Raw genomic sequence first — 19172 nt, forward strand, 5'->3', positions numbered from 1 at the left:
GGTCAGGAGGGAGGGGCAGCACAATGAACCAAGGAGGGCAGGGGGGCAGGAGGGAAGAGATGGGTGCATGGAGTTGGAATATTGAAGGTAGGGTGGAGGGGATAAGGGCCGGGGTAGCAAGCTAACAACGCTGGCCAGGCAGGAGGGACAGTGGCAGCTCAGTGGTTCATTAAGGGTGAAAGGGAAGGGGCATGGGCACGGACATCGGAGAGTGGGGCAAGCAGGGTAGGGAGCAGAAATCTAAGAATGGAGGCCCAGCTGGAGGGCAGGGGCATAGACACGGACAATGGAGGGCAGGGATAGTAAGCTAACCACAGAGCGCAAGCGGAAGGGTAGTAGCAAAACATTGTACCATGCAGGAGAGGAAGGCAGAGCAGAGGCATGGACTTGGAAAACAGACGGTAGGTAGGTGGTGGTAGGGACAATCTGACCTTGGAGGAAAGGCCTGCTCAGGCGGAGGCAGCTCAGGGGACCATGAGGGGGAGGGGGAGGGGAGCAGAGGCACACACACAGAAAACAAAGGGGAGGGAGGTAGGTAGGTAGGGACAATAAGTTGTACTCCGAGGTCTGACCAGAAGGGAGAGGGGCATGCAGATGGTGAACAGAGGGCAGGCAGATGAAGGGCAGAGGCAATCTGACCAAGGCAAGCAGGCTGACATGAGCAAAGTCAGCACAGTAGACTATGGAGGGCTGGGGCTAGGGCATTCACATATAGAATCAAGAGAATGAAAGGGACAGTAAGAAGACCATGGAGGGCAGACGAGAAGGCCCAGGGACACGCAGATGGAGAACAGAGGGCAGACCAGAGGGGCAGGCAGCAAGCTGACCCCAGAAGGCAGCAGGTGGCACCAGGGGCACCTAGATGGAGAATACTGGGCAGGGATGAAGAGGGGCACGGACTGTAAACTGACCGCGGAGGGCAGGCCGGGATGGTTAGGATAACCCCCTGCTGCAAATGGCTGAAGGCTGTGCAGAGTGGAGGTGTTTTCTGAAACATTATTTTTTGTTTTAAATCTAGAAATTAACTGAATAAAACAAATGCTAAATAGACATTTATATTGAGGAATGCTAATATGATATTCCCTAACAGCTTCAAAAAAAGAGAAATGTACTGGTTAAAACAAAAAGGTCAAAGTGAAGTAGATATTTATAGTTAGGACTTGGTTTCCATCGGATAAAGTTTTTTGGTTTGCTTATACCTTTGGTGCTGTTTGATGAATCTTTACAAAAGTTTCCAAAAAAGTGCTCCTGTGTCTAGTTGTGCATGGAAAGTTTTGGGGTGATCCGTCAAGCGGGGGCAGAGAAAAGGGGTAAAGAAAAAAGTTTTCCCATTTTAATTCCCATAGAGATTTTAGACACGACTACAGCCTGAACTGCTGAACGGAATTACACCAAATATGTCAGAAAGCGAGAACTTTGTCAAAAAAGAATGCTTTTTGTGATATGGTGTAAATCAATTCAGTAGTTTTTAAGAAATAAAAGAAAAAACTAATTTGAATATGCTGGTCTTCTTGGTTCCAAATACGGATCCTGAATAACCAAGATTCCCCATTGAAATAAACATAAACATCAAAGGACAGCCACAGCTCCACAACCCCTCCCTTCATATTCTCCCAGCACAAACACAATCTGGTTCACTCGCCAGTGAGAAGAGACAAATTCTGGATCTCTCTTCGAGGGGATCTTACTGATGTAACAGTGGAGTCACCATCAGAAGCCACAGAGTTGGGGGCTCCCAGCACTGACTGTTGATCCTTGTCAGGCATTTTTGATTTAAATTTAATTTATTTAAATTGTATTAATTTAAATTTTGTAATACCTTCCTATATGTATTTAACTATCATAAGCTCATTCAAAATACTTACACTCACTGGAGGATGTAAACTGCTATGTCATTTGAGATGTCATCAGTGATGCCACTGACAATGTTATTAGTGATTTAACATGTGAGGTCATAAGCAGTGCATTGCGGGGTCTTAAGTTATACTTTGGTAATTAGAACTGCCACATTTCTATGGTTACGTACGAGTGACATCTGACCTGTAACCTTTTGTTTTTTTTAAATAAATATATATCTATATCTATATATATCCATTCATCCATCTCCCCCAGATATTCCTGCTGGACTCTTCACTTGCCACTCGCCTTTTTCTGTATGGAATAGTATATTGCATAATTGGTCATTTTAAATTTCTGAGATGGCCAAACGCAATATAAAAAACTACACAATGCTCAGTGCCTTTGCAAGACGTATGCCTGCTGCTCTGTTTACATTTATTGTTTATTGCAAGCACATGCCTGCCGCATTTAGCACCGTATTTTAATTGTCTCTACTTTTAATCTTTTATTTAACGTTATGCATACTTGTTGAATTTGTGTTTAATTGTGGATGGGCAAGTGCGTGTATGTATGGATGCATGAGTGCAAGAATGAATGACAGAGTTCATGTATGATTATTTTTTTAAATGCCTAAACTCACCAGTGATTGAAGAGGCACTTTTAGTTATAAGCCATATCTATTGACATTGTTATTGCTTATTTAAGATGTTAAATGGATACTCCAGCATTGGAGAAGTCGGTCATCTTGCACATTGTCAAATGGAATTCTTTTCCACATTGTTTTCTATTACGGTACCTAATTTGTTATTTTTTGTTTTTTCATTTTTAGTGCAAGGAGGTGCCACGGTCCTTGTGGAGCTTGCTCCAGACATCCACATATGTGGCATTTGTAAGGAGCAGTTCAATAATCTTGATGCTTTTCTTGCTCACAAGCAAAATGGTTGCCAGTTGCACAGTCCTACAAATGGAACTACTAGCACTGTACATTATGTGTCCGAAGAAGCACTACCTGCTCCACAGGATCAGACTACAACCAGAACGATAACGTCGGAGACCCAGACCATCACAGGTAGCACACCTTTCGCGAGGGTACCACAAGTATTAGCTTAATATATTGGCAAAACTTTTGGTTGAACATTTTTTTCCACCAGCTTTTGCTGCTTAATAATTACTTAACAACCAAATCATAGGTCCATAGAGGACAGACCGAGATTATCTTTAACACATCGTAAATAGTTGAAGTATTAGAAGCCCGGACAGATGTGCATCCTAGCTGCACACACATCTGGCCCATGGCACCTGCTCTAGAAACTGGTCATTTCGCTGTGCTAATTGTAGAAATGCAATTTGTGAATTGAAATGGGCTTACTGTTGTGTGAGGGTGTGTGTGTCTCTCTCTAAACCCCTTCTTACTGCCTACTGCCCTCTAAATCCCACCTATTTAGTCATAGGTATTACCCATTTTCCATCCACTCCTATTTCCTTCCCACATTAACTACAATAATATATATGTACGTGTCTGGAGATTGCAGATGCAGTTTGTGAGTAGGTCCGTCTGCTTTTCTAACTGAGGTAGTAGAGCTGTGGGCAGAGCGGTTGCAAACGTGTTCATTCTGGACTGTTTTGAAAAAGAATAACTAAATCTTACAACAATAGCAACAGAAGTTCCAATCACTGTGTCAAAACCCAACTGTGATTGCCTTGTTTGGAGACACCTAAAGGTTAACTTGTTTTCTTATGTAGCACTTAAGACCTGTTGGAACTGTCATTGGTCCTTACATTGTTCACACTTTTACCCAGATGCTGGATCCTCTTTCACTGGCCTTGGAAGTTTCATTTTCGGATCTTCCCATGTGAAAGGGAACTTTCCCATAGTGAAGAAACTGATGCTTCAGGCTGTTGGCAGTTTCAGTGTTGGTGTTGCTCCAAAATGTGATACTTACCAGGCATGGCCTCCCTCCAACCAGGGTGCCTACAAAAGCAGAGCACACCCTTGATGTCTAGCTTTCGGTAGTAGGGAACGTGTAACCTTTTACAGCACTGACTAGTGCTTCACTCTGTTTTGTGATTGTAGTGTATTAATACCTTGGTTACGGTTAGATAATTCTCTCATTTTAATTTATCTAGTTTTAAATTTTAAGCAGTCGTTGCATGATAAGCCTTCTGTAAATGGGTAGCAAACGCACTCCTCTCATTTTAGGCTCTCCATAACTGAAGGGTTTGCAAAAAAATCCAAATGGTGTTCCTCCCAAAACCGAGTGAATATTCCATCTTCTGCTTACTCTATGAGCAGGGACAAGGAATAATTCTTCCTATGGTGTGTTTTTGTTTGTTTTACATCAATAATGATTGTTCTTTGATACCAGGCATATTTGTACACCCTTACATAAGCAAGAGTCTCACTAATATGGCCTTTAACACAGCATCTGGAAGCTCTGGGTCATGTTGCTACATCTTCTGTCCTCTGTTTAGTGAAAAATTGGGACAAAAGGGATGAAAAAATGCCCGGGGCCTTAAAAGTACTTCACCTTCTCTGATAGCTCTTGCACCTAGATTTTTTAGCGAGGATCAATTTAGAGGGGGGAGCTGAGTAAACAGGACATATACAGTTTGGCATCCTCTACAAGCTACATGGGCCTAGATCACTGAGGTGCGCCATACACCAGTTCCTCACAGGATCTTTTGCAGCCCCTCTGCATAATGGAACTATGGATTAGATCTCACAGGTGGAGCAGAGGCACTTCCAATGTATATTTCTTGGTTGGGTTCAGGATCTGCATGGTTAGAGGTCTGACCACATAACCTTCCACCAGGAAAGAGCTCAGGATGACTCCAGACCAAACATTGCAATATTGGCACTTCTCAGGGGCTACCCTCTTTAATTTAGTAAGAGTTTCTGGGCTTTTTTCCTACATTCACTCCAATTCATCATGCTGAACATCCTCTGGTCTCACCTTCCAGAGGTCCTTTACCAAGGTTTGGACATTCATTGGGGGCAAGTAATCAGGATCGGGTCCCTGGAATACGACATTGGATGAGTGGTGAGACCCAGAGCTACCCCCTACCCCTTCTGCATCCCCGGTACGCACAGAAGTGACCCGGTGTGGCTGCAGGGAAGTGAATGGCTGTAAACGGCAATCGGAGTGCCGCAGTGATCGGACCCTGGGGACAGGGCGAAGCCGCGGTGGAAAGAATCCTTACCCACCAGTATTTTCCGGTGAGTCAGGGCGCAAACGTAAGCACCCGCACCGGGAGGGAATGATGATGTAGGACGGGGCCCCCCCCGCAGTGCCCAAACACACAACTAGGCTCCATCGAGGCCCGCCTGACCTTAAAATGGCGGCCAGCAAGACAGTAATTGAGGATGCCCATAGGAAAACAAGCTACAGAGGTTGTGACTAGGGGAGGACTGTACACTGGAGGGAAGGCACACTTAATGTTTTAAAGGAAAAATTGAGAGAGAAAAGGCATCATGACCTCCCCATACAAAGTTGAGTCCCGAAGCCTGGCGTCCTCCCCTGGTTTTCTCCGGGGACTGCACAACCTGCGGGCCTCCATCCAATGTTGGAATTCTGCCTGGCCGGAACAGGAGTCCCCCTTCTCGGGGGAGGCGTCTGTATGAGGTCCCTCGCCATTTACGAACTGTGTTCCATGACAATTGACCAGCATCCACTACTGCTTCAGAAGCATGGGGATGATCTGCAGACATCTAAATTGTCTCTTCAACCTCTCCTCTCATGGGGCGAGCTGGAGCAGGATGAGGAGGATGGCGTTTCCTAGTAACACCTGGGCGGTTGCCTTCTAAGGAACTATGACGTTGCCTCATGGAGGGAAACAGAAAATATCTTTACATACCACTGAACCCGACAACCCTTGGTCGATGACCGGTGGAGCTGTCCCATGCAGCTATAGAGGAGTCTGCCTAGGGTTCACCCCCTCAACCGTCCCCTACCCAGCCGTACATCAGACATTGTTTCTCACAGTTTTTCTCTGTTTTATCTGTCTTCCTCTTGGACTGCTTTCATTGCGCTACTTCCCCTGAAGTACTTTCCCCTCTCCAGTCTTCCAGTCACTATCTCCATTCCTCTCCCCTGTTTTCTTACCCCCACCTCCTATTTTCCTTCCCCATATGACACAAGTCTTGGTTTAGGCTACACACTAATAACTCATTTTATCGTGTAATCTCATGTTTTTCTCCTCTGATGATACTTATTTATAAAGTTTTATATAGCGCGGACATGACCCACGGGGGTATCAGAGCGCTTTACAGTACATAATTATCACAAATTATACATAAAATTGTGAATCGCATATAATACAAATGAGGTAGACATTGCTGTTTGAGTAAAAGCGGTGGCAAATAGGCTTCTAGGAGTTAAAGGTTTAAGATGATAATTTGTTCATGAGAAACATTTTTGCTTCCTTTTTAGGTCTCGCCTGTCGATGCGCATGCGCATCGAGCAAGCGAGACTATGGTGGCTTATCCACTCTTTATCCAACTTGCAAGGAATCGTGGCGATTCCTTGCAGTGCACGAGAAATTTAAGCTCAATGCGCATGCGCATTGAGCTTAAAAGCGCGTGCACATGCCCCCAGCCGCCTGCCTTGCCTACTCTCCCAGCTGGTGCCGCTCCACCCCCTGCCGCATCAAAGGCTTTCACGGCCGGCCGGCCATGCTTTCAGTTTCACGACCGGCCGGCCGTGTGAATTACATTTCAAAGCCCGCTCTCCCTGCTCCGCCCCCTGCTCCGGCCGAGACGCATTTCTCCTCCCTCCTCCCCCCTCCTGGGTCAGGTTACCCTGCTTTCTCTTTCGCTTTTTTTTCACCCGGTGACATTGTTGCCTTTAGCCCTTCCCTCACCTCCTCAAGCCGCCATGGAAAACTCCTCCACGGCAGGGAAATAGCAGACTCTGTGGATAGCCACGAGGTTTCCAGAAGCAAGTATGAGAATGTTTGTGAATTAAAGAAAAAAGTTACTTTCAGGCAAATATATAAATCACCACCTGTAGTTTTAGTTGTAAGTTTCCGACTCCGCCTGTGGTTTTCAGATCCATTAACTTCCGTTTCCCACACGCACAAAAGGTGGTGTGTCTGCTTTATAAGAGAGATGCTATCTTGAGAAGCCCAACAGGGCAACACTCAGTATTTCCTACGAATCGTGTCAAAATTGCAATGCCAGCCACGTTGTTTAAATGTAAAATGTCAGTGCAGTTCCATCAGCCGCCACCGGAAGCGTCTGCTAACGTACGCAGCGTGCAAGAAATTCCTGCACGCGAAGTACCATCAAAACTATGCTACCAGGCTCCTGCCTCCGTGCACAGTCACGACGACTTTAATGTCCTTTAAATCCCAGTTAACATTTATATCTGCTGAACGGGGCCGTGGCTGATTTTAACGTAGGATGCAGTTCACGGGGCGGCCGCAGTGCGGGCTCACCAAGGGCACCTGACCTTGCAAGCAAACGCTTAAACTCTCTCTGCTCTTCTCGGCGCACTGGCATTTCAATTACTCTTTTGAGAGCATGTATTTTTCTCGAGTTTGGAGTTAATTTGAGAACTTTGAGTATTTTGTGTGTAATATCTCTCTGCGCACTCGACTGGTACGTTTGATGCACAGTCTGCATGCAACTGCACACTCAGCAAAGAAAACATGCCTGCTGTGCCACTTTCACCTGAAGTGAACAATGACGTCAAATACATGAAAACAGCTCTATCTCGTACACAAATAGATCTGTATGTGTTAAAATTAATTTTCAAGAGGAAAACTCAACTCTGGTTTGAGGGTACGGTACTCCTAAGGGGGGGCGCACCCCCACCAGGACTGTGCTCAGCTCTGGGATTGCGGAAACGCTCCCTCCCTGCAGCTGCAGAATCTGGTTGCTTAGCAATGTTGGTGAAATAGAAATGGGCCTCACTCAGCCTCAACTACTCTCACTCACCCTCAACCCCTCACCCTAACTCACCCTCACCCTCACTCACCCTCAACACCTCACCCTCAACCTCAACCCCTCACCCTCACTCACCCTCACCCACCCTCACCCTCACTCACCCTCACTCTCACTCCCCCTCAACCCCTCACCCTCACTCACCCACCCTCAACCACTCACCCTCACTCACCCTCAACCCCTCACCCTCACCCACCCTCACCCACCCTCACCCTCACTCACCCTCAACCCCTCACCCTCACACAGTGCAATAGGTCTCAGACCATTTCAGTTAGAGCTTTAAGAAATGTTTATGGCTTTTTTTTTGTAATTCTTTAGCATTGGCTACAGGAAACAAAAATGCTAAACATTTACAAAAAAAAACCCATAAACCATTCTAAAAGCACTAACTCTAATGGTGCGAGACCTATTGCATTTCCAATGCTTGTTGAAGGTGGTATAAGAAGGGATTCTGCGTAAGTCTGGGGGAAGGTTGTTCCAAATCTTTGGTGCGATACCTGAGAAAGCTCTGCACCCACTTCTCTTTTTGTGGAAGGATTGAGGTTTTATTAGTAGTGAGCTTGCGCTTCGCAGATGTCTACCACCTCCCGACCACTCTAGCTTTTGTGCTAAATAGCTGGGGGTGTTGCTATGTAGGGCTTTGTGTCATGCAGGCGATCTTTAGTTGTATTCTCGACTCGTATGGTAGCAAGTTCAAAGCCTTCAGGGCCGGGTTGATGTGGGTATTTCTTTTTATTCCGGAGACCAGCCTGACCGCAGCATTAAGCGATGCCCTGAGCGGTGATAGTTTGTATTTTGGAAGACCGCTAAGAGTGGTGCTTCCGTAGTCCAGTCTTGGTAGTACTAGGGCTTGGACCGCCATTTTTAGATCAGACTGTTGGAGGAAGGGTTTAAGTTTCCTTAAGATACTGAGCTGGAAGTTGGATCCTTTGGTAGTATTGTAAATTTGATCCTGCATATTTAAATGTTTGTCAATGGTGACTCCCAGGGATTTTGCGGAGTCAATGATGTGAGGGGCGCAATCAAAGGAAGTTAGATGCTTCAGCCATAAGTCTATCTTGGGTGCATGATTGGGAGGGGAGATGAGGAGGAACTCCGTTTTTTTGGTTTTAAGCATGAGGTGGTTGCCATTGAGCCAACTTTGGGTAGTATGAAGATTGGTGTTGAGGGAGATAAAGTCATCTGGTGAGGAGATTTTCAAATAAAGTTGAGTGTCGTCCACGCAGCGATCGCGCCCCTTGCGTGCCGAAGATGCGCCAAAGGTAAGCCCGTCTACGCCCAGGCCGCGCCCAGCGCCAGACCCCCTGGTCCATGCAATGCCCGGCCCTCCCGCATTACATACGACGCCTCCACCCTCCTAGCCCTTAACCCCGGCCGACTCCCCAACTGCGCCCAAGCCGCTCCCGGACACACCCATGGACCCTTCACATGCTACTCCTGCAAGTTCGACGACACCAAGATAAACTCCTCATCCACGAACGCACAACAGATATCTGACTCCAACCACCTAAAATGCATCCTGCTCAACACCCACTCAGTCCACAGACACGCCATCGACCTCTGGAACCTACTAGACTCCATTTCTCCCGACGTCTCCTTCCTAACAGAAACATGGATGAACGCCTCATCAGCTCCAGACATCACCATTGCCATCCCGGAAGGCTACAAGATCATCCGTAAGGACCGCACCGACCAAACAGGAGGAGGCATCGCTATCGTCCATAAGAACTCCATCCGCATCTCAACCAGCTCAGACGTCAACCTTGCCAGCGCCGAACACCTTCACTTCCAGATCCACACCGACCCCAAGACCACACTCAGAGGCACACTCCTCTACCGACTTCCAGGACCCCGTGCACAATTCAGCGACGTTATCACTGACTTTATCACCCCACACGCCCTCCCCTCAGAGGAATACATTCTACTGGGAGACCTCAACTTTTACCTGGAAAAGAGCAATGACAGCAACGCCACCTCCCTTTTGGACAATCTCGCCAACCTCGGACTCAAACAACTTGTCACTACGCCCACCCACATCGCAGGTCACACACTCAACCCTATCTTCACCTCCAGCAAACATGTCTCCTTCAGTCACACCACTATTCTCCATTGGACGGACCACAGCTGCGTACACTTTACCTACAATAAGACCACAACTCACAACCATCCTCAACCCACTCTGCGAAGAAACTGGAACAAAATCACCATCGACCAGATCTCCTCATCACTTCTTCAAAACCCCCCTGCCCACTCCTCAAACCCCGACCAAGCAGCCATTAACCTCACCCAATGGCTATCCAACAGCGCCGACATCATAGCACCTCTGAAAAAACGTCAAATCAAACTAGGCAGCAAAAACGCCCCCTGGTTCAACGATGATCTTAAGAAATCTAAGAAACTCTGTCGCTCCCTCGAGAAGACCTGGAAAAAAGACCCAAACACCAGCACCAGGGACGCCTTCAAAAACGCCACCCGCATACACCACCAACTAATCCGATCTGCCAAGAAAGCCGCATTCAAAGACCGACTAGACAACATCGCCCACAACAGCAAGGAATTATTCAACATCGTCAAAGAATTTACCAACCCCTCAGCCAACTCCAATGACATCACCCCCTCTCAAGCCCTCTGCGACTCCCTAGCCTCATTCTTCCACAACAAAATCGCAGACATCCACAACAGCTTCGACAACCGACCCGGAGACCAACCCACCCAACCTTCTGCAGGACCTTCACCCCCCTCGAACATCCTTAATGACTGGAACCCAATCTCCACTGAGGACACCATTCGCCTGATGAACTCCATCCATTCAGGATCCCCCTCAGACCCTTGCCCTCACCACATCTTCAACAAAGCAGACTCCATCATAGCACCACACCTCCGAGACGTCATCAACTGCTCCCTCAAATCCGGCACCTTCCCAGAAAGCTGGAAACCCGCCGAACTCAGCGCCCTTCTGAAAAAACCCACAGCTGACCCCACCGAACTCAAAAACTACCGCCCCATCGCGCTCCTCCCATTCCCGGCCAAAGTCATCGAGAAAGCTGTCAACAACCAGCTCGCCGCCTTCCTCGAAACCAACAAATCCCTCGACTCCTCACAGTCCAGCTTCCGAGCCAAACACAGCACAGAGACCGCCCTCATCGCAGCAACAGACGACATTCGAACTCTACTGGACAATGGAGTTACAGTCGTCCTCATCTTCCTCGACCTCTCCGCAGCCTTCGACACAGTCTGCCATAGCACCCTTCTACAGCGCCTCAGAAACATCGGAATCCAAGGAAAAGCACTGGAATGGATCACCTCGTTCCTCACCGGAAGAACCCAGAGAGTCCGCCTCCCACCATTCCACTCAGAGGCCACTGAAGTCATCTGCGGCGTACCACAAGGGTCCTCACTCAGTCCCACCCTCTTCAATGTATACATGAGCCCCCTCGCGACCATCGCACGCCAACACAACCTCAACATCATCTCCTACGCGGATGACACTCAACTGATCCTTTCACTCACCAAAGACCCTAACACCGCCAAAACCAACCTACATGAAGGAATGAAAGATGTAGCCGAGTGGATGAAGCACAGCCGTCTGAAACTTAACTCAGACAAAACAGAAGTCCTTATCTTAGGTACCTCCCCCTCCGCCTGGGATGACTCTTGGTGGCCAGAAGCCCTTGGTAAAGCACCCATCCCGACGGACCACGCACGGAACCTGGGCGTCATTCTGGACTCCTCACTCTCTATGAACAGACAAGTCAACGCCGTGTCATCATCTTGCTTCAACATTCTTCGCATGCTCAAAAAAACATTTCGCTGGATCCCCACCGAAACCAGAAAAACCGTCACCCATGCACTGGTCACCAGCCGCCTGGACTACGGAAACACCCTATACGCCGGTATCACTGCAAAACTCCAGAAAAAACTCCAACGCATCCAGAACGCATCAGCCAGACTCATACTAGACATCCCACGTAAAGACCACATCTCTAGTCACCTGAAAAACCTCCACTGGCTCCCCGTCAACAAGAGGATTACTTTCCGCCTCCTAACCCACGCACACAAAGCACTCTACGAACTTGGACCCGAATGCCTCAACACACGACTTTCCTTCTACACCCCCTCCCGCCAACTACGATCCTCCAACCAAGCGCTTGCTACCGTACCTCGCATCAATAAAACCACCATGGGAGGTAGATCCTTCTCCTACCTCGCAGCTAAAACCTGGAACTCACTCCCCACTCGCCTCCGTCTCATTCAGAACCACCTGGCATTCAGAAAGCAACTTAAAACTTGGATATTCGACAAGTAATTCCCCACCCTTCTTCAAGCGCCTTGAGACCCTCCGGGTATGTAGCGCGCTATATAAATCTTTGACTTGAATGTTTGCATAAGTGTAACTAATGTTAATTTCGTAACCTGCGGATCCTCATGTAAAGAGCTCTGATACCTTCGGGTCTAGCCAGCGCTATATAAAACTTTTCAAATAAATAAATACATTTGTGATTCTCTAAAAACGTTTCACCTTCCACTCTCCTCCCAAGAATTCTACTTCGCTTGAAGCCAAGCAAACGGCTTACTTGTTTGCTGCACTCTCTTTTTGCATGTTTGATGTAGGTCCTTCCCTTTGTTGCTCGATGACTCGGCTTGTGGTTAGTTGTTGTAAGCCTTTGAAAGATTAAAACAAGTATCTGGCCAGCCAAAGTTATGTCACTTCCAATAGTAGTAATGCAGGTAACCCCAATCCTACATGCCGGAACTTGTAAACGACTGCCCGAGTTCCTAGCCACCAAATTTGTCACAGGGTTTCTCATTTCCATGATCCTACTCAGGATAAGCAAATACAACAAGCTGTGCAAAAACCTATATGTGTTGGAAACCCCACAATATTTGCACATCATAGTGAAAACCAACATTTAATAGTGGCAAAATCGGGTCACAAACAGTAGATAGAAGTAGTACAGTAGCATTGCCTTCTCCACCACCATTGGGTACACAGCAAAGTCACTGAAGGAATTCTTCCTAAATGTTGCGGCCGAGTGTGCATAAAAGGGCCAATAGCTTAAGCTATTTTTCGTCTTTGGATTACTCTGACCTTGAGTACGTAGATAAGGTTTTTCCTTTCCTCTTGGTCAGCATGCACTGTATACAAGTCTACCCACTCTTTCTTTTGAGTCAAATTAGTGGGATTTCGCAGAGGTAGTGGAGAAGTGCAGAGGGGAAGACACCAGACGGTCAGATGTAACCTACTGGGAAAGATCAATCACATAGGTAGTACTTATTTCTTGGGCATAAGCAGGAAAAGAAGCCCCTGCTCACCCCATGCCATTGATCTTCATTCTCGAAGGAGAGTGATGTCAGACTGATGGTCGTGCTAAGAATAGCAGTCAGATGGAAGGCCGGTAAAATGTCCCTCTCTAATGAGACATTTTTTGGAGCAGTCATTCACAAAGGAAGGGTAATCTGGAGCTGTATCATTAAGACTTTTCAGACATAAGTTTGATACCTTTTGATCACTTACGGCAACCAAATTCCCCAAACATTATCACCAGCTGGCCCATTGAGATATACCACTGGAGGGGAGACGGTAGCCCAGAGCAGATCCCAAGCAGCTTGCTAGCCAGCAACGTGCCCCTTGCGATGTGTAAATAGTGGAGCACGCATTCCCAGTTCTGGATGAGCCTGGCGCTTCCCTTCTTGGGCTACCACAGGAGCTCCAAGGTTCTAACGCTCACTCCTCCTACATCGACAACTGGGAAAGAACGTACCACACAATAGGAATCAAAATTGGGAAACACCCGCCTCTTAGACGTGTTTTCCTTTCTATAACTTTGGCTGAGGCATTCTTTGTCCCTTCTGGATACCGGTTTTGCATTGCAGACTGTTTCCAGATTTAGCATAATGGTCTGCATCAAATTACAGATTTTGTAACATTATTTGAATGGCATTCGCTTAGAGATCAGGAAAGCTGTAGTGTAATGTTTCCAAGATATCCAAACACTAACGTCCTTTTGTTTGTTAGTTTCTGCTCCAGAGTTTGTGTTCAAACATGGGTATCAAGCATATCTTCCAAGCGAAAATGTCGAATCACAGGCTATCCCAACTGTTCCTGTGCCTACAAAATCTCGCACCAGAAAACCAACAACTTCAGATGCAGAAAAGAAAGTTAAATGTTACTATGAAGGTAAGTTGCATTCTACTTGGAATAGGTTTCTTTTAAGCAAACATTGTTTAGTCTTGATTTGTGAGGTGTTTATTTTTGTGTCAGAAAATAGTGGGTATATCTGTATTTAAGCTAAAAATGAATGTATTAGCAAGGTCCATATAATGAAATGTTGTGTTCTTCTTAAGTTATTTTTTTCCCCATTCCAGCTTGTTTTTTTGTTGAAGTGTCATGCATAGAAGAAAATAGTGCTCAGCAAGGACATTATTTGTGCAGTTAAACCAATGTTGCTTTTTCCGTGTAAGTATTTGACCTGCTTTCTACATAACCCATCCTGTACATCAACATTTTCACATTCAAACCCCAAGGCATTTCTAGTTGAAACACATACAGTATCGTTAAAAACGCATTACATGCGCCACACATACTTTTCATATATTAAGTGGTATCCCCTGGTTGAGGTGTTAAGGCAGTATAGGCAGTGCAGTCTATTCCAGATTGTGAAAAGATTTCCAGTTGATGAGCTGGAGGAAAGGAGTATCAGCCAGATTCATCATTGTAAAATCGGCTCGCAAAGGGCCAGATTCTGAGAATCTGGCCCTTTGCGGGCGCAATTTTTGCATTTGGGATTCATCACCCCAAATGCAAAAATTGCAAATTGCGAAATCGCTAAATTGCGAGGAATTACATTTAAGAAATCTCTATTTGAGATTCCTTAAATGCAATTCATGAACCATTTTTGAATTGCGAAATCGCTATTTTTGGCCGCTATTTACCGCGAAGTCTGACTTCGTGGTAAATAGCGAAAACTTATAAAAATGCACTTTAGTGCATTTTTCTAAGTTGTATGTTACACACACACATGTCCTTTGGACATGTGTGTGCGCAACATCAGTCTACATTTACATTTCAGGGGTGCTACAGGGTGTCCTTTGGACACCCCTGGCACCCTTGAAATCGCATTTTTATTTGCGATTAGCAAATTGCTAATCGCAAATAAGGAAGCTGTAGAAATCGCAAATAATATTGCGATTTCTACATAAATCCCATTTTGTGAGTCATTAATAGCGATTCCTTAATAATCGCTATTAAGGACTCGCAAATCGGGACATTGATGAATCTGGCTGTTAATCTTTAGCTGGACATGAAAATGATAAATGCCTAAATGTAATTAATACAGGGCAAAAATTATTTCTTAATTGTTACGAAATTGTTTGGTGGCACTTTTCAATCACATTAATGTTTATTTGATAGATGCTCTTCTCAGCGCAATTTTATTTAAGAAATCTCAGTTTTTTATCGATATGTTAAAATATCAAAATGGGTAGCGGAAGTCATAACACCCACTTTCATGTTTTTTCCCATTTATTGCACTACGGTCAAGGGTTATTAAGGAATTATTTTGGGTCCTTGAATACCCTATTTCATATATGGTTTCCTAGTTTTTAATTTTTATTAATTTGCCGGATTCTGTATAAACGCATCATGTCCGCTTGCTGGAAATGCTGGCCACATCCACGTTAGTTGACTGAATTGCTCTACCCTTTTTCCTCTTTTCTGCTTGTGATCCTGCTGTCCATCTTTTGGCTCTCCGAAAGAATTGCATATTCTTGCACTGATTAATTTAATCGCTTCGAATTAGCTTTGCTTTTGTTTTTGATATTTATTGAAACCTTTTGCTGTCTTGGTCGGGCTCAGTTTTCTGTTTATGATTATAACATAAGGCTGAAGATTCTGTAGCGTCACAAAGTTAAAGTGCATATTTGTGACGACCACCTTTTTTAAATGGAAAAAAGTAAATGATATTCGGTGAATTTAGCCAGCAAAGAAGAACTACGGAGAAACTAGTTTCTCTAGGAAAAGAACTTTTACACGAGGGCAGGACTCTTCAATGTTTGACTTTATTGAACATTGTCATTGTGATGTTAGGACCGCAAGTATCTACGAATTCATGTTGTCTGTTTCAACATCCGTTACATTTACAAAACCGCACATATAGTTTTTTTTTTCTTTACATCTTTATTGAGCCTGTTTTCATAGAACAATTGAAGCCTAATGGAGGTAAAGTCCCACAAAGCTGTCACGGGGGTTTGTAACCCAATAGGCTTTTGATACCTACTTTGCTGGTTTTCTTGAAATTCCCTTAAAAAGTGTTCCTGAAACTGAAGTGCTAACATGCATGTGCAGACATCACTTTCTGGAAAAAAATTGGACGATTTTGATTTTTGTCACAATATATGGTTTGTATAATGCAGTATATTGAACTATTATTCTGTATAATTGTTTTACCCATACTAAAACATAGTCGATTACATTCGCATTTCAGTTGCAAAACTTGAAACTTTTTCACGGGTGAATTCATTGCTACGGCAGTTACAGTTTGTTACTATCATCAGTTTTGGCAGTGGCAGCTTAGTGGGTCTCACAACCCACCAAATTATTTTTTACCGAATTTTTAAATAACAATGGGCCATATGCATTAACACATTTTCCCATAGACACAGAATGGGCAAAACCCTTTGATTCATCTGGCCCAATGTCTTTTCTCTGCCGTGTCGCACTCATCAATCACCATCTGGGGTTCATGGTGCTGTCATGATCCTGTCTAAATACTACTGTTCACCTCTGTTATCCCACCGGCTACCATCTTTCCCCACAAATCATACGGTTTTCACAATACACCATATCAGGTCAACCCACAACTTATCATGCCATACAAGAATCCCATGTATTCTACCACCCATGCTTCCATGTGGGCTGTATTATCCCCCTTTGACAGAGCACATTGGGGTTCGTGGCACAGTCGCTCTTCATTATCAAGGTCCTCTATACCACACTATTCGGTGCATCACCATGTCATTTTAACCTATTCAATGTACTTCTAAGTCATAGCAACACTATAAATCGAAGCCTTTCCAGAAAACCCTTACTTCGGGACCACCCCTACAATACACCAGTCCTCATCATCATTGACATTCATACAAGAAGCCTCATCTGATACCATCTACCCAAATACCCCAACCACAATCCTACTACAGAAAAGTAAACTACCATGCTCAAATGCCCCCTCACACATACAACCTAAATCTATCCCCGGCTCTCAAACAACATATCATTTTGAACACCTGATCTGGCATGAATACCAGCATTGTAGTATGCCTTCCTCCGGTCCCCATTTCCATCTCCTTTAACTCTCACTCATGCTTTGCCTTCCCACTCACTTTCTCCATGTATCTTTCAAATCACTTTAACACTTCTCCGCATAGACTCCCACTGTCTCTCTCATTTAATGTTCCTTCTCTTACACCTCAACTCAAATGCCTCCTCTTTCATGGCTTTGCCTCTCTTCTCTCGGCTTCTCAATACTGTGCTCCCTTAAAACCCAGATCAATAGGCACTCGACCCATCCATGCTTCCCACCGTTGTAACATACCCTCAGTTCCATATCCACCCCCAACATGAACTCTTCCCTCTTTCTCTGCACTTTATATAGTTGAGTAGTCGAGGATTGGGATGCAAACTACTGATCGACAAGCCTCCAAATTAATGTTCGGAACCCACAATCAGCATGCATTCCAACACTGCATCACACCATTTCTCAAGACCTCATTCCATGTGTTCCCTCCATTGCACATTTCCGTTTCTCTCCATCGCCCTCTCGGTCCTCTGCATTCATTTTTTTCTTCATCACAAACCAGCATTTTTGGCTTGCTCTCTACTCTTCATCCTTTAAACATCTATGCTTATAGAACACTGTGTTACCTCTCCACACCATAACTTCATTCAGCCAGCACATCTTGACTCCTCTTTGCTGTTACTTCCTCTCGCCGCCATACTATCGTGGACGACTTTCTCCAAGTTGCCTTTGATTCCTCCCTAGTTTCATTCAATCACTGACTTGCAACATGTTTATGCCTTTCCTTCTTCATACGAGTTCTTTCAGAAACGTATTTTTAACAGTGATGCCTTTTAGCCTGTATTCTCTGAAGTGTTTGTGCATGCAAACAACTATTGCTTACTTTTTTGTTTTCAAAACCTTTAGCTCTACTACTTATTGCTCACTGTAGTTTCCGTATTTCTTTTAACCTAGCTTCATGTAATGCTGTCTTGTTTATCAACATAGAGGGCAGAGTTTGATTAATAATATAGGAATGTATGTTCACAGCGTACTTTGTCTTCTCGTATCACATTGTTCCTTGGTGCATTTTGCCATCCTTCCAATGCATCTTTTGATTCGTCTTCCAGGTTGTCAGTTCAGGACTGCATACGGCATGAAAGATATGGAACGCCATTTAAGAACTCACACAGGTAAATGTGCTTATATACCTTCTTAAAAGCTGTTCCAGACTATCTTCTTGAGGTGAGGGGTGTATGATTGTGTATGTGTTTGCCCGTCAGCCATCCATCTACATTCTGGCACAACTTCATGATCTTTGCTTTTGGCCTTAGTTGTTTCTCTCACATATGTTTATCATCTCACTAGACATTATGGGCCAGATGTAGGTAGCCCTTTACCGATCGGAATCGGCCGAAAATACCGATTTTCGGCCGTTTCCGACCGGTAAAGGGCTATGGAGATGTAGGGGCACCAAAAATGGACATATTCGGTTATTTTACCGAATCGGTATTTTTACCGAATCGGTAAAATTACAGAATCGGTAAATTTACCGATTCGGTAAATTTACCATTCAGTAAAAATACCGAATATGTAATTTGAGATGTAGGTAGCATGTCTAACAGTGCTACAGGGCATTAAGAATTTGGTATTTACCATGCAATACAATTGCATGGTAAATTACGAATTCATGTGTACATGCACATCTGTGCATGTACACCTGTGCCATGTGGCACACAGACATGCCCTAAGGGCATGTCTGTGTGCCACATGGCGCTAAAGCCAGTTACAGGGGTGCAACAGGGTGTCAAAGTGACACCCTGTCCCCCTAGCAATTCGGTATTTTTACCGATTCGGTAAATACCGAATCGGTATTTGCTATTGAATCCTATGGGCTTCAAGGCCCATAGGATTCAATAGCAAATACCGATTTGGTATTTACCGAATCGGTAAATACCGAATCTTACCGATTCGGTAAAAAATACCGAATTTTTCCCTACATGTCATTTACCGATTTTTGAATACCGAATCGGTAAAATTCGGTATTTAAAAATCGGTAAATGACATTTACCTACATCTGGCCTATGTCCCTATACTCCAGTTAAATGTCTACTACC

The 19172-nt window shown here is 45.0% G+C and overlaps 1 protein-coding gene across 1 annotated transcript in view; it reads left to right on the forward strand.

Annotated features, from left to right (window-relative positions):
• Positions 1–19172, forward strand: part of ZFP64 (ZFP64 zinc finger protein) — a 56483-nt gene that overhangs the window by 4844 nt on the left and 32467 nt on the right. Inside the window, exons 2-4 of the mRNA XM_086932448.1 lie at positions 2669–2908; positions 13800–13961; positions 18186–18248. Coding sequence (XP_086788574.1) covers positions 2669–2908; positions 13800–13961; positions 18186–18248 — 465 coding nt within the window. The remainder of the gene's footprint in view (positions 1–2668; positions 2909–13799; positions 13962–18185; positions 18249–19172) is intronic.

The sequence above is a fragment of the Lissotriton vulgaris genome, chromosome 7 (assembly GCF_964263255.1).
Source record: "Lissotriton vulgaris chromosome 7, aLisVul1.2, whole genome shotgun sequence".
In the NCBI taxonomy this organism is placed as follows: domain Eukaryota; kingdom Metazoa; phylum Chordata; class Amphibia; order Caudata; family Salamandridae; genus Lissotriton; species Lissotriton vulgaris.